Here is a 16,267-nt window from a genome sequence, read left to right on the forward strand (position 1 = left end):
AGTTACATTTTACACTGAGTTTGCATCACAGAAGTGACAAAAATCAGTGCAACATCTTTTTTTGGAATGGACTTTTCAGCGCAAAACTAGTTTTGCATTGGAAAGTCACCTGAAAGTAATGAAAAGCTTCTTGTGTTAGTTTGTGTGAACGTGGTGTTCCATGAGTGGTACATGGGGATTCTCTTGCAACCACCCATGGTTTTTATGCAAAACTCTAGCTAGTTGACAGGGTTTTGCATAAAAAAAATCACACCCTTTTGACATTGGGAATATTAAGGAGAAATGTTTTTTTTTTTCCACGCTTTTACGGCTTTGCATGTGTCCCCCACTGTATTGCACAAATAGAAAGTATAAAACATAGGGCCTAATTTAGAGTTTGGCAGAAGGGTTACTCCGTCACAAACGTGACATATATCCCGTCCACCGAATTATGACATCCACAGGACATAATCGTAATACCGTTGACAGGATATCATATCCGTCACGTTTTGACGCAGTTCCCAATCTGTGTGCTGCGGCACCCTGATGCATCATCAAAACTAGCCAGGGGTGCAGCGAACACATTTTGGGAACGACTTATACTGAAAAAGAGACTTGAGGCACACACCAGCAATGTGGACATTTTAAACACTGACCAACGATAAAGCCCAACAGAGAAGTTGCTGCATCACTCTCCTTCAAGGGAAGCCTGCTCCCTTTTGCCCAGTTCACTGATGTGGGGCGAACTTATGAATTTCATGTCGTGTGTGGCTTAAGCGTATCCTATGCCATCTATATATCCTGTGACTTGTCCCACTCCATCATGGTGCAGAGAAAAGTTTTCTATCTCTAATACTTCTGTTCTTCTCAAGACGCAAGTAAGGAAGTTTAGACCAAGAACAGACTGGTCTGGAGTCAGATCTTCTGGTTGGTGTCTGGTGACCCTGTAGTGTAACCCCTCCGGTTATAGCTCACTGCTGATCCTTTTAAGGTTTCTTTATTAAATAACTGTTATATTTTTATTTTGTTACATTTATGATAATATTAGCTTCATTGGCCTCATCCCAATTATTTTCAAGGAGAAAAATGGAAGTACTCTTGAGGCTGGGCTCACATCCCCCGAACCTCCAAAAAACAAAAATAACATCATGGGGAGCCGCAGACAATGGCCAATAGGTCAAGGGAGCCGCAGGTGGAAGAAGTTTTGGAACCACTGGAGTAACCCCATCCGCCAAACTGTAAATCAGGCCCTTAGACTAAGCATAGTATTTTGTAGAGGAAGGTAGGAGTAACAGTTAATTCAATTGCCGTTTGGGCAATCTGTTGTGGAATTTTAATCATACACTAATCTGGAAACAATTAGAGAACATCTGAGTAATCATGTCCTTTTGACGAAACCTAGTTCTAGCTTCTTAGCCCAGTTTGATTAATGGAATGTATGTCCAAATTAACACAGATTTAAATATTTATACTTATTTATATTTCAGATGCTTCAACAGTACCAAACATTAATGGTGAATTGAGGTCACTGCCAGTGGTTACATCTTTCAGGGAGGCATGTTCCTATTCTGCCCGGGGCCTCCAGCATCCTAGAACCAGAACTGGGACGAAATCCTAGCATGGAATAGGGAATCTCGAGACGTCATGCTCAGAAGGAGAATACAATTTGTTTTATGTTATTGTCCACCATCATGTGCACGTGAGCGGTTTCGTTCGTCATCTCAGAGAGCACTCGAGAGTCAGAGGTCGAGGCGACTGTTGATTGATTTTCCCTGCCCCAAGAGTTTTCACAGAAGGAGGATTACCCGAGCTGCAGGGCAGCAAATAGTTTATCAGCCAGAAGAATAGTTATCACCTCCCAGAATGAAGAGCTGTCAATGACACACCTTAATAACATCTGGGCGACGGCGCGGTAATTCTAGGTAAACACGTGTGCCAGAACTGAGCGTCTCTTGGAAAAGTTCACAGGAGACACATAGGTCGGAGAGAAACTAATATGTACTGTTCAATACACATGACTTCTCTGACTGGTTTACTTAAAGCCAACTCTCCTTGAGTGCCCGGTAGAGGGGGATGGACTGAAATTAAGACAGCGAGGCCCTGGGAGTGGTTTCCAGGAGAGGGAGGGATGAGTTGAGACGATCAGAACTAGGACGCACTGTCAGGAGTCATCAAGTGACAGATGAGCAGGAGGTTCTGAGACAGGAGAGACGGTGAGAGGACGTAAAAGGGCGAGGAAGAAATTAATGCTACAAAGAGAAACAGAGAGCGAGGTGGAATATAAGTGAAGGTTCAGCCTGTGTTGTACCCCAGGTAAAAGCAGGTGTCCGCCATGCCGCCCCTGGGTGCTGTGTTACTGGCCCTGGTGGTTACTCTTATCGCAACGCAATATCTCAAGCTTCAGTTGTTGAGAAGACGGTATCCTCCTGGCCCAACCCCGCTCCCCATCATCGGCAACCTGTGGACCCTGAAATTTGAACTTCGCTATGAGACCCTCATGCAGGTAAGACCAGTTGGGATGGCAGGTCCAGGGGTATCGGGTGAATCCAGGGTGGACATGTTGCCTCAGGGAGACACTACAGCACTGGCTGCTGCTGTGGGAGGACACATCAGTCACACTGTGACTGAAGGCAGGTGGTGTATTTCAGTGTTACAGGAGGGGAGTGGAGAACTGATGTGTTGCACATTTCATGGTGCGAACTGAGGCACTGATGGTGAAGTAAGAGTGCCTTGGCATCCCTCCCACACTAGCAGCCACCAGTTCTTCAGCTCTTCTCTCTTACTGTATAGGGGGTGAATGCAGGCAGCACTGGATCTCAGTAAGAGAGAAAACACTGACATTCATACACAAGCATCTCACTTGTGAAGGGAGTGCATCATGACCAGGATGGGCAGTGGCAGCATCACTTGGTTCTTGGGCAGGCTGGTTATCTTCAATCAGCAGATCTATAGGGCAGCACTGGCACTGCTGAGGCTTTGCAGTTCTTTGAGATAAGTTATGACAGTTTCTCATTAAACAGGGCAGTCTTCCGCCTCATCCTCGGTTTGAAGCACCAGTATGCTGCCTTCCTAAGGATGGCAACCCAAAATACAATAACATATCCATGTTTTTCTTTTTTGTGGATGCAGATAGATTCACAGAACTCAGAAATATGAACTGTTCCTCTGGTTTAAAGGGACACAATATATAAAGAATTAGAGTCTGTTGGTGACAAGCCAAAAAAACTAGTGTTTGTGCTGCACTTCAAAATTTGAAAGGAACCAAACAAATCCAAATTCATTCTTCTAGGTACATATCTGAGTCTCATGGCAACCAAAATACCATAACTCTACCAGCGTCTGTACCTTTATTCCAATCGCATGCGTCCCATATTGCTACCAGGAATAGTGTATCTTTTTCAGACAGTACTTGGTCATTAAGGAGCTGTTGATGGGTTACACTCTGTGCTGAAAAGTTTGGAAAAGAGGTTATGTGGTCCAGGCTCATGCAAATGGTAATGCCTTGGTTTTGGTGCATTTTCCTCTAGGCCCATGGTAGATCTGCTTTGTTCTGCTTCAATTCCATCAATTGGTTTATAGATGTTAACCCAATACACAACAACCTAAGCTACACAGGCATGAGGGGAGAGCAGGTGTGGATGGAGTAGCACAGGGGCCTTGCAGGGACAAAGGGAAAACAGATACCAATGACATTCACAGTTGTAACTCACAACTTAAAACTGAATACACCACGGCCCCCAGCAAGAGTACTTTAACTTCTCATGCCTTGAAGTCTCCATAACCATTTGCCACACTAGGGAGAAGAGGTCCCTTTCATGTCAGGCTGCACAGATGTGCCAAGACCGGGGGTGCAGCTAAAACAGCCTGTAACCTGCATCAGGTGATGATCTACCCCCCAAAAACATTTAAGTCATGCCCTGGACATGGGCATGATAAACGCAGATATTGGAAGGAGGATCATTTTTGGTAAATCTTATTTCCAGGTAGAGTCATGTATTCAGGTGAGAAACAAAGTCAACAATCATGCGGAGAATCTGCCATGGAGATCTCATGAATTGTCTCTCAACCTCAAGGAAACTGATTCTGTCAGAGAGCAGGAGAGCACAGGGTTACAGCATTAAGAACGCTCAGTGCAAAGCTGATCCTTATTTCTAGGACATTGTGTCATATGATGTGGTTACCTTCCATTATCAGCTTGATGTGCCAGCTCTCACAAATGTTCTGTGGTAAAGTACAAACTTTGCAAGGAAAAGGGCCACCATAGAAATGTTTGGTGGTCACTTTCAAGGCATCCACCTTTTTAGAGGTTTGTGATTTAACTGGACTATGAAGGTCATCTTGAACAAACAGCGCACAACCTCTTGAATGTGCAGGGTATGGTGCAGGTTTCTTTCACAAAGTAAATTTCCTTTCTCTGTAGGGGGGGCAATGCGGGTCATGAATATCAAATGCTCACAATATCATGACCAGAACATCAAGGGATAAAACATCCAAAAATAAGTTTGTATAGATTTCCTATATTTAACTCTGCATATATGCATACATTAGTGTATATCTTCAAGGTAAATAGGTGAGGAGCTAGGAATAGTACATCCATACCTCCCTCTGTGTGCTTACCTCTTCAATATTTTCTCCATCGATATTCCGGTCACAATATTGTGGCCCATCGATATTCTGTAATACAATCTTTATGGAAGTCGCCAAACCTCTTAACTGTCTTTCCCTAAGAAATATCAGTGTGCTATGCCAGGGCTCAATGGTCAGGGCCAAGGTGGCGCAGTACTTTGCTGGACCTTCACTTGTATTTTTGTCCCTTTGTCAATTGTGGAGATGACTCCTTAGACTGCTTGGATCACAATATCAGAATCAACAATATCATGTCACACAAATATTGTGTCAAAAATATCGTTTACATAAATATTGTTTCTCTATCCTTATAATGGTAGGTACATAAATATTTTACAAATTATGATTTACACTAAGTTTGTTAAAAAATATTCAATTTATTTTTCTTAACACACATATATATATCGGTTAAAGTAGTACATCTTACATATTTTTACATATACTATTAATATTAAGTAAATTAAATACCTCTCACTAATATTTAATACTATATATAAATATATATTTATATAAACACACAAACATATATATGATGCCATATCAATGCTATATTGATTTGTAGTCATGACTCCTGTTTCCCCTTTTTATTAACCAGTATTTTCTTTACTATTGTTTTCTATATTACAAATTAGAAATTGATTAATTTTGCATTTTCACTGTGCACATTTCCTTTGGATATGATATATTTGAATGGAAGTCTGTTTTTCATTGCGATAGTAATTCTTAAAATATTGGTGTGCTCGAACTATGAGTCATGTGATCAAGACTGTGACTGGTCAAAATCACATTGTTTCCTTGTTTTTCCACATCAAGTAAAACTGAATTGAACTGACTTCGGTGATGTAGCTCATTCTTTTTCCCTGGGAGGAGTGCTCTAGACGTGTAATGGCAGTAACGCCTGCCAAGCGAGCCATGGTCTGGTGACTCATCTGCATCTGTGTAAATTTACACTTTACAATAAATGCTCAAAATATTGTATATATCATGCCACAGAGGATGTGCTGACCCAACAGATCACAAGCTAACATCTGGTTGGCTGCCACCACATCAACCAGGAATTGGTGGCAGCCGTCTTAGGAATTGGTTCTCAGTCCAGAGTCCAAAAAAATGCAAAAAAGAGATAGGGAGTTGGGATACTCTGAGATCTCCTAGGTCAAGTCCCAACATTTTTTTTCCAAATCTGCAGCCAATCCAGAAATTAGCAGCAATATAAAAAAAAAAAGACGTGGTCCAGGGTGGGTCAGAACCGGGGGGCAAAGGTAAGAGTTTATTTTCGGGAGGAGGCAAAGGCACCCTTCCTGAGCCTTTGGGGGGCCCCAGGGACCTCATTCTCTGGTGCTACATAATTAAATGAGAGGGGGGCGCTCAGCCCTCCGTCTGGAGACTAATTAGACTCTGGGCCCAATGCCCTGGAACCGTCACAATAAATAAAAAGGAGGGGCCATGTGTCCCCCTCCCTCCCTGAGCCTTGAAAAGGCCCACGGGACCTCATCCCCAGGGCTGGCTCAGTGACTGTGTCCCAGGAAGCCCACCCCATATACACAGTGGCTTCCCTGTTCGCACTAGCATGGACAGGGAAACATATGTTTACTTCCATCTAGCAACCCCTGCCCTCAATATATGTTTTGGCCCCAGGGCATGGGGTCACTGGGGCCCGAAGACCAACCCTATGCCACACATTCCAAAGGTGTGCGCAGCATGGGGTTGGCAATCTGCAGATGGGTTGGCCACAGGGTCTGGCTGTGAGCCAGTCCCTTTGGCCAACCCAACAGTGCGCATAACTGAAGACCGTGTGCAGCGTGGGTATGGCTGCCGGCAGGGGGTAGTTGGCCAAAGGACCTGCAACCATTTTGGCAGATGGGAGATCCATCATCGTTGTGATGGAGTAACCCATCTGCAAACATCTAAATCAGGCCGTATAAGTATAACTAGTGAATTCCTGTGTTTTTGTAGTTCAAACGTTAAATTGTTACTGAACATTTCCCCTAACTATAACGTTTCTTTAACCTTTGGGTTTTTCAGTGAATATGTGTGTGCCTGTGTGTGTATATATATATATATATACATATATGTGTACATATATATACATACACATATCTATAGCTATATCCATATATATTACCTAGAGGCAGTCACCACTAGGTATAGTTAGGATCTAGTTTCCATAGAAAAAGTGTTTTTTTTTACTTTTTGGTGGTGGTTGATGAATCTTCACAAAATGTTCTCCCAAAAATGGCGTCACATTGGCTGCTGTTTGGAATGTTTTGGGGTGATCCGTCAAGCGGGGTCGAGAAATAGAGGGGGTCCCAAAACATGTTTTCCCCAATCATTTTTCCACAGGGATTTTGAACAGCGATAACACTGAAGCCACTGGACAGAATTACACCAAATTTTTGTTATTTGGTGTAAATCCGTTCAGTAGTTTTAGATCAATTTAAGAAAATCAAAATTTGTATATATAGGGACGCAAAGGATTTGCTACCACTCCTGATCTTGTGCTGAGGTCTGATTGGCTGCTAACACTTCACCAAGGAAGTGTTGGAAGCAATGTTGGGACATGGCTTCAGCTGAATCCCAGAAAAAAACATTAAAAAAACATAAAAAGGGCCAGTGTAGGGACACCTTGATCCCTCAGCTCTGGTGCTGGGGTCCCAGAAGGAACCCCAGGGCTAAAAAGCACTTTAAAAAAAAAAAAAATGAAATGCGTGCTCCTGCACTTCTGAATCCCTAAGCCACTGGGTGGGCCAAATCCCCGGGACATAGATATTTATAATGCTGGGGGGGCTGGTCCGGACTCCCCCGCAGCCCCACGGACCACCACCTCCCCGGGGCTTACAACTAATATCATGCAGGAGGCGGCATGGTCCCCATGCAGCCCCAGGGACCACCACTTCCCTGGGGCATTCATTAAACTGTGTGTGGCGGGCTGTGCAGCACCCCACAGTCTCAGGGACTGCCACCTCCCCGGGCTTACAGTTAATATCATCTGGGGGGCATGTGGGCCCACCACCGACCCTGGAACCACCATCTCCTTGGGGCAATGAAGAAAAACAATATGGGGTGACTGTGCACCCCCCTCAGTTTTGGGGACCACTACCTTTAGTACACTGTGTGCATGGAAGGCACGCCACCCTGCAGGCCTGGGGATTGTCACCTTTCCAGGACATAAGAGTAATTTAATGTGGGGGCCCACACACAGCCCCGAGGACCTCCATTTCCCTGGGGCTGTACTAAAAGAGTGAAGGGGGTCTGATTTGGACCTTCCCAAAGCCCTGGGGAGCACCACCTCCCTGGGGCTATGCATGTTGGAGGGGGGCTGAGTGGCCCGGCTCGTGAAGCCACTGATGGCCCTGGGGACTGCCAACGCCCAGGGCTGGCTCCTGCTATGTCCAGGGTTGCCACCCCCGGGACATAGCGGTTTGCTTTTGCTTGGTGGTAGCTTTTACAAAGTCCACTTTCCGGCAGTAGGAGCTGTCAAAGACCTCCCACTGTCAGAAAGCAGAGTTTTCATCTTTCTTGTCTGCATGCAAATACGCGTGCAGGGAAGACAGATGAAAACATTGCTCTCACAAGCAGGCGGCTGCTATTAAAAGCAGCTCCCTGCTTGTGGGAGCAATGCCTGGTCTCACAGGATGTGGGGGGCTGGCTGTGACCAGGGAGGTCTTGACCCCCCCCAGTCCTGTCACTCTCGCTCTCTCTTCCATCCCATAATGGGATGGAAGAGAGAGAGAGATTGTCATTGCATGAACCCTCCATGCAATGACTTCAAAGAGATAGACTAGCAACATATGTGGTTCGAATGTTAAAGTTATGTTTTGATGCAGAGCAGAACAGTCACCTGTGGCCTACTGGTTAAGGTCACAGACGCTCGCACTGACAATTGAGGGTTCTACTAAAGGTATATTCGTGATCATTTCCCTCCTTTAATTTCTTTTAAACTTCAAAAGTTTAAGGACAATACCGAAAGATGATCTCACCTATCACCCATCAAAGCCTAAAAGCTCTCTCTCTCCCTTTTACTCTATTTATCTCTCTCTCTTTCAATCTCTTTCTCCTACTCACACACCCACTCAGACCCTCACACACCCACTCAGAGACCCACTCAGACCCTCGTGCAGTCACTCACACAGCCACACTCAGACCCTCAGGCATCCACTCCCAGACCCACTCAGACACATATGCACCCACTCACAGACCCACTCAGACTCTCACACACCCACTCACAGACCCACTGTAACTCTCACGCACCTACTCACAGACCCACACAGACACTGGCGCACCCACTCAGAGACCCCCTGGGACACTCATGCACCCACTCTCATACCCAGACAGACACTCTCACAGCCACTCTCACACCCCGATGCACCGATAGTTACAGCATAAATTACAGCACTCATGTCATCTTTGATAACATCATTGATAATATCAATGTAATTGTTGCTGGTAAATTTTTTGACAAAACAAACAGCTCATGGGGGGCTCGAGTTATAGTTACCTTAGGGCACACATTCTAGCTACATGAGATAACTCTAAATGTAACTGGTGAATTTCTATGGTTTGCTACAGCTAAAATGTGAGCCTAACTACAACGACCCTGTAACCTTTGTTTTTTTAATTTTTTAAGTCTATAGGCTTTTAAATTCTATTTCCTAACTATAATGTAACCTTTGTTTTTTTAAGTGAATATAAATATATATATATATATATACATATATAAATATATGTGTGTGTGTGTGTGTATATATATATATACACACACATATATATATATATTAATCTAGGCATATATATATATACACTTATCACAAGTTGAAATGTCAATATTGATTGTGGTCAATGAAAACAGAAGTTACCAATGTCTCAGCATTACCTTCCAGGGGTGTAGCCTCCACTGGTGCAGCAGTTGCAGTTGCACCTGTGCCCAGAGCCTGAGGGACCACTCAACCCTGATTATTGCTGTATGTCTTAGTTCAAACAGTAACTGGGGCCATTTACTTCCTTTCACCAGGGCGCATGACACACTGGCTGCGCCACCGTCACCTTCATTCATACTTTTACACCTTTGTCACACCAGGAGACGATTCCTCACACTGCTTGAAAAAAGCAATAGGGGTCTGATCCCTAGACTCAAATGGTCAGACTGGAAAAAAATTGTTATCTAACTTGAGGAAAACCACCCGGGGTCTAATTCCTTAGACTTAAATGGTCAAACAGAAAAATAATTGTTATCTAGTTTGAAGAAAACCACCAGGGTTCTGATTCCTTAGACTTAAATGGTCAAACAGAAAGATCATTGCTATCTAGTTTGAAGAAATCCACCAGGGGTCTGATTCCCTAGACTTAAATGGTCAAACAAAAACATTAATTTGTATTTGGATGGTTTTATTGTGAGAATGAAATAATAGAATATCTGACAGTCAAATACTTATTTGTCTGGCTTATATCTTGTGTCTTATATCTTAATTAAAGGCAGAAAGTGTTCAATTTGTAACAATACATAATGACAACATGATGGCATAAATAAACACAAGCTATGGTGTATGATGTGGCACACACAGTTGTGATCAGTGTAAAATCTTCCCTTTTGGCAAATCAGATGCAATAATGAAGAACTATGGTAGTCGTTGTCACTTTAAAAAAACTATTAGTCCATCTGTCCTGGTAATTAAGTATCGAAGAGCAAGGGAAGGCAAAGGAGTGGTTCATGAATGAGAAGGAGATAAAGGCAGGAGATTGGGTGAGGCAAATGTGGACATTTATTAAGTTATGGAGCAATGCAACAACCACATTTTCTATACTGCATTGCACTAGTAATAGACAGCATGGAAACACTATGGCCCTCATTATGACTTTGGAGGTCTTTTGCAAAGACGGCCAAAGCCGCGGGTGCCAGAATACCACCAGTGCTGGCGGTCTTCAACCCACTATATCACGAGTACTGAAGGATTTCCTCCACATTTTGGGTGGAAATCCTCCAGTAGTCCTGCTGGCGGTCAGATGCGAAAGGGCGGTTCTCCAACCGGACCAGCCGTATTAAGACCTGTAATATGGCCTGGTAGTGTCCTGATGGTGGGGCGGTGGAAGCGCCTGTTCCCTGTCTGACGACCTCCTCGCCGGGCAAGGTAAGTCGATCGTCCGACAGGGGAGGGGGTGGGAGGGTGTTGGTGTTGTGTGTGAGTGTGTATTGTCTTTGTGTGTGTACGAGTGTGTATGGGTGTGTGTATGAGTGTGTGAATATATGTGTGTATACATGGTTGCATGTTTGTATGAATGTTGAGGTGAGTGCATTTATGAATGTTGAAATGAGTGACTGTATGAATGCTTGTGAGTGAATGCGTGTATAGATGCTTGTGAGTTTATGTGTGAATGTCAGTGTTGGTGTTAGAGTGTATGTGGGGTGCGTGAATGAGTGTATGCAGGGTGCATGTGGGTGTCTGTGCGTACATGTGGGGGTGGGGCACTGTACTAGAAGGGGGGTGGGGAGAGGGCGCTGTTCTGATATGGGTGGGGGTTCTGGTATGGAGGGAGAGTGGGGGGGTATAGGGCTTGCAGGGGGGTGGGGGAAGCGTCTGCCGGTGACAGGAAAGACATTTCTTGTCACCAGTTGCCTTTCTGCCAGGGTTTTCGTGGCAGTGCTACCTCCGCGGAATCCCTGGTGGAAAGCTGGCTCCTAATACCACTAGCGGTCTTCATTAGACTGCCGGATCGGAGATGCAAACCTCTTGCCCGGCGGGTCCAACCGCCCTGGCGGTATAAGTGGGGATGTGGCAGGTTGGCAGAGGCCAACCAGCGACACTCATAATGTGACGGTTTTCACCGCAAGCCATTCGGCAGTGAAACCACCACCGTGGCCCTGGCTGTCAGAAGTTCGCCAGGGTCACAATGAGGGCCAATGTCTTTGAAGCTATGTGCTGCATTTAATATATGGCGCTGCTGCTCTCTTCCTCAGCATTTTCATTCTCTCAGGCTATCTAGCATGATGCATACACATTTCCCCAATGTTACAAATGTGTGTGATGTTTAGCAAAGATTTTGAACTTTAAAGTTTTGCTTAGACAAACTTTAAAATTAGTTCCATATTGTACTTGTGCTGTACAGTGCAGCACTCATGCAATACATCTAAAGTTAAGAGAAATTAAAACATTTCTCCTTGTTAGCACCAGCCTTGAGGAGGTGCTATATTTTGTCACAAAGCCCTGTATACCTTTTTCAGTACATAGGTCTTTTCATCAACAAAACATGGGTGTTAGCATTTGACTGCCTAGGTAAAACCCATGGGATGCCCCTTGACTCACAAGTTCACTCACACAGGGCCAAGGAAGATTGAGAGAATGTGTTGTAAAGCAGAGAAGTTGTCATTGTTAAAGCAAATGTCAAGTCTCTTTTCTTATAAAAATTCAGACACAATCACACAGAGCCTCAGGCTTCTAGTGTCACCTGCCTCCTCACGATGACTGAAATCACCAACTGGCCTTTGAGCTCACCTAAGAGTAATCCATCCCTTCTCCGGGTTTGTCAAAAAGTGTGGTCGAGACATGTTTTTTGTAACATGAGTGTAGTATCCAAAAGAACCTTATTAAACCTGTTCAACTATTGGGTATGTTCACATTTCCTATGGCTCTGCTTGAACTCAGGGACACTTCAAGTTGTCCAGAAGTTGGCATCTTCCAACCAACTAAAGCACTCTTCTCTCCTTTACCATATAATCCTTCTAATATGATGGTGTGCTAGTGCTAATGGTCATACTGAGGAGAGGAACTGAGAGAGAATTTGAATGAGTTGGCAAACGTCAGCGGCCATGACTCAAAGGAACACAGCTAGTGTTTTTTGTTTTTTCTATCCCCCCTCCATCCAACTGGATGATGCACCATGCAAATGGAAGCCATGTGGCAGGTCTTACAATTGCTTTCCCTGGTACTACGAATGTTTCCAGAAGTGTGTGGAATTCACAACAGTTGTATCTAGTTCTGAGGAATGGTATACCTTTCCAATCAGGCTTGTGCAGTGGACATTTTTAATGGCAAGCTGTAAGAAAGGATATGTCCTAACAACCATGCTTATTGTCCTTCTTTGTTGGGCAGTGGTGGCAGCATTGATAGCTCTTGACCTCAAGGGCATTGGACTGTAAACCATCAGTATTGTGAGGCTCTGTGAGGAGTGCCTCACACCCTGCATAAGAGTAAAATGCCATCTCATGTCCTCTTTCTTTGCCCATCAACACTGGGAATCAACCCCTTCTAACTCTGAAATCCTTCAGCAAGAAGAACTTCCAACCAACTTGAATAACACAGGACTCAGCTGGAGTCCAACTCAAACACCATTGTTCTAGGGCATTGCAGAACCTCTTCTGGAGAAATCAGCTGAAAAAAGGCCATCAGCGGATGAACAAGAACATCCAGCCTTTGCTCAAACTCAGCCTGGTTTATAATTGCCTGTGGTCATTCCCTAGGAGAAAAGAAAAAGCCTGAAGACATAATCACAGTTCACTAGGAATAAGACTCCATATCTCAGAACAGAATTGGTACTTATGATCAGCACTAATCATGGAATTCAACATGCACATATATATGTATAAATGTATATTTTCATATATATGTATATATATTCTCATACATAATCCCAGGTGGGCTAATCCTCACGTCCGTGTCCTTAAAAGAATTGAAAATTATTGTCCCGTAAGTTAGAAAATATTTTATTCTATGTCTGGTCTGGAGGTTCTGTTTATGCTTGATTAAAGCTGTGCCACCATCACTGAAGCAACATCCACAATAGATTTGTAATAAAAAGACTTGAACGATGATTCAGAAGACCAGTCCACCGCCATAGGAATATCATCCAAATGGGAACCTCATGCAAAGAACTTCAAGGCCATGGGCCCTATGGCTGAATGGGCGCCGAAAAGTGAAGGAGCAATCCCTGTCTCATATAGGAGCCAACGCATCCACTTGGCTAAAGTGGCAGCCGCCACCGGCTTATAGGGCTTCTGTACAGCAACTAACAATCGGTCACCCTGGTCAGAATGAAAATCATTGGTACTTACCTCATAAGGTTTCAAGTACTGTAGTACATAAAGCTCACTATTTCCCGGAAACGCTCGGTAAGACACCATCCTGGACTCAGACTTCATTCACCTCGTAAAAGCAAAAGAAACTCCATCAGGAGAGACAACTCTACCAGAGATCAAGAGCTTGCACATCTGAAACTCTTTTGCAACATATCAAGCATAACAACATCGTGAGTTCAGAGGATAACTGGTTACGGGACAAGTATTTATTGTCCGGCCAATTCTTTAAGAACTTAAGGACGATATTTACATTCCACAAGACTGAATCCATGGCCTGTGAAGGATTGGATATTCTACTACCGCTCATAAGTTTGCAAACCTACTGATGTTCACCAACAGGTTTACTGTCCACAGCAGGATGTCTGGGAGAAATAGCATATCTAAAATTATTAATTGGCCTCTAAGCCATACCAGCAGACACCTAAGAAGATATAAAATTGATAACTAGACAACAATCAGCACCAGTGGGGTCTGCACTCCGTTCACAGCACCAACCACACCAGCGCCACTATGTGGAGGCATAGCATTTATGAGTACTAGAAGATCAAACTTGTCTGTTGTAGGCCCCAGTATTCTTTGAAATGCCTGGCAAACTCCATCTCTCCCAGAAACCCTCAATGCCAACAATGAGAGATGTCTCAAAAGAATCAGTGGATGAATCTACTCCACTTTGTCCAACAACAGGTTCCATTGACACAGGAGCAGTAATGGGCAAGCAGAAGCTAAGTCGAGAAGGACTGAGAACTAAGGCTGTGCCTTCCTAAATGGAGTCACCAGAACTATCGCCTCTTTCTGATGCCTCACCTGTGAAAGATCCCTTGGAATTATCATCGAAGAATGCGAAACTCAGGAATGGGGACCAATCCTGTAGAAAATGTATCCGTTACTTGGGCCTCCAGGTAAATGAGCTGGCAGAAAAATGATGGGATCTGACAGTTGAGGCGAGAGGCAAACATATCTATCCTCAAGAGATGCCAAAGGCAACAGACAGGGTTGAAGATCTTCATGTTAAGTCTCCAATCGTTGAAATCCCAGTCCTTCTTCACTGGGCAAAGATCCCTTATTGCAAACAAACCCCCTGGGAGCTCACAAGAGTTTATGTGGAGGTTGAGCTCCGATTCCGACCAATGACCTTATTTGGAGACTAGGCCGCATACTGCACCCTATCCCCATCAACTTTTCAATATTTATCTCCAGAGAAGAGCCAAAGATCGCCTTGCCATTCCAGGCCTCCATGTGGTCTAACCACCAAGCCATCTCTGTCCTGGACTCTTCCGACAAGTTGATCTGATCCAAGTATTGAGGCCTTTCTGAAGGTGTTGGATCTTGAGCCATTGAAGAGCTCTGTAGCGAAGAGGACCCGGAAAGATGGCCTGAATTGAAGAGGTTAGAAGCACTACAATCTGTACTACTAATCTCAATGATACTGTCTGGCTGCACTGTTCCTTTTTAATAGTCTGAACTTTCTGAGGGGGCAGAACCAATTGTGCCTGATTTATTTGAAATCCCAGAAACTCCATGCATTGAGCCGGAATAAAAAGAAACTTCTGAGCATTGATAATGAACCCCAGCTCCCGCCGGAGCCGGATTGTCTATTCCAGCTATGTTAACATAGTCAGAGGATCCTCTGCCATAAGAATCAGGTCTTCTAGGTAAATGATAAAGCACACTGTCTTTGTTTGTAGGGCGTTCCCAAATGGTTTCATTATTTTTGTGAAGCACCAAGATGCAAGAACAGGCCAAAGAGGAGAACTTTGAATTCCTAACATTGTCCCAGGCACATGAACTGCAGGAAGTGCTAATGAGGAGAAAAAATTGGAATAGTTATGGATGTGTCTTTCAGATCTAGATGCACCATCCAGTTCACTTCCCGAAGGACACCTCACAGAATATGGATGACTTCCATTGTGAAATGCCAGTAAATAATCCATATATAATGAAGCACACATTCATGTGAAGCTCACTTTAAGACAAATTTTTGTTTCGGCAAAAATATCTTGCCGCTGACTTAATCAACCAAATTGTATTTATGTGGACAGTTAGAAATCTGTAATAAGCATCTTAGTTATATACATTACAACCAGTGCCCAACTGAATAAAGACATATTTTATCACTATTATCTATCATCATGGCATCATCTCTATTGTGACAAACAGTAGAGAACAGAACACAATAGTGACAGTGACAGTGACAAAAGGACACCACATAAGAAGGAAGAACAAAGAATTGCTAAATTTTTTTAATATCTGGTGTATCTCATAAAGACAGCCTCTTTAAATTTCACAAAATATTTGCCCATCCAATAACTTTTCTTCATTTAAATCATGAAGGGTAGGGTCTGTCTTAGATTGTCGACACCGTTTCGACACTAAAGGAAGATACCATGGTCTCATCAGGACAAACAGTGACCTGGGGAATAGTAGTTTCTAAGTTCTGGTTTGAAAAGGATACAAGACCACACCTTGGCCCTGTGCATGAATATCCAATACTTTGTCATCAATTCCATTTCACTGTGACAGTCAGTTACCTTCCATTTCAATAATGTGGCCTTGAATGACTTAGGAATGACAATGGGGAACGCTTTTCAGCAATGTCTC

The 16,267-nt window shown here is 43.8% G+C and overlaps 1 protein-coding gene across 1 annotated transcript in view; it reads left to right on the forward strand.

Moving 5' to 3' along the window:
- Positions 1-2,063: 2,063 nt before the first annotated feature.
- Positions 2,064-16,267, forward strand: part of LOC138265294 (cytochrome P450 2J4-like) — a 241,757-nt gene continuing 227,553 nt past the window's right edge. The window contains exon 1 of the mRNA XM_069212900.1: positions 2,064-2,482. Within this exon, the coding sequence (XP_069069001.1) occupies positions 2,312-2,482 (171 nt within the window). The 5' untranslated portion in view covers positions 2,064-2,311. The remainder of the gene's footprint in view (positions 2,483-16,267) is intronic.

Source organism: Pleurodeles waltl, chromosome 11 (genome assembly GCF_031143425.1).
Source record: "Pleurodeles waltl isolate 20211129_DDA chromosome 11, aPleWal1.hap1.20221129, whole genome shotgun sequence".
Lineage (NCBI taxonomy): Eukaryota > Metazoa > Chordata > Amphibia > Caudata > Salamandridae > Pleurodeles > Pleurodeles waltl.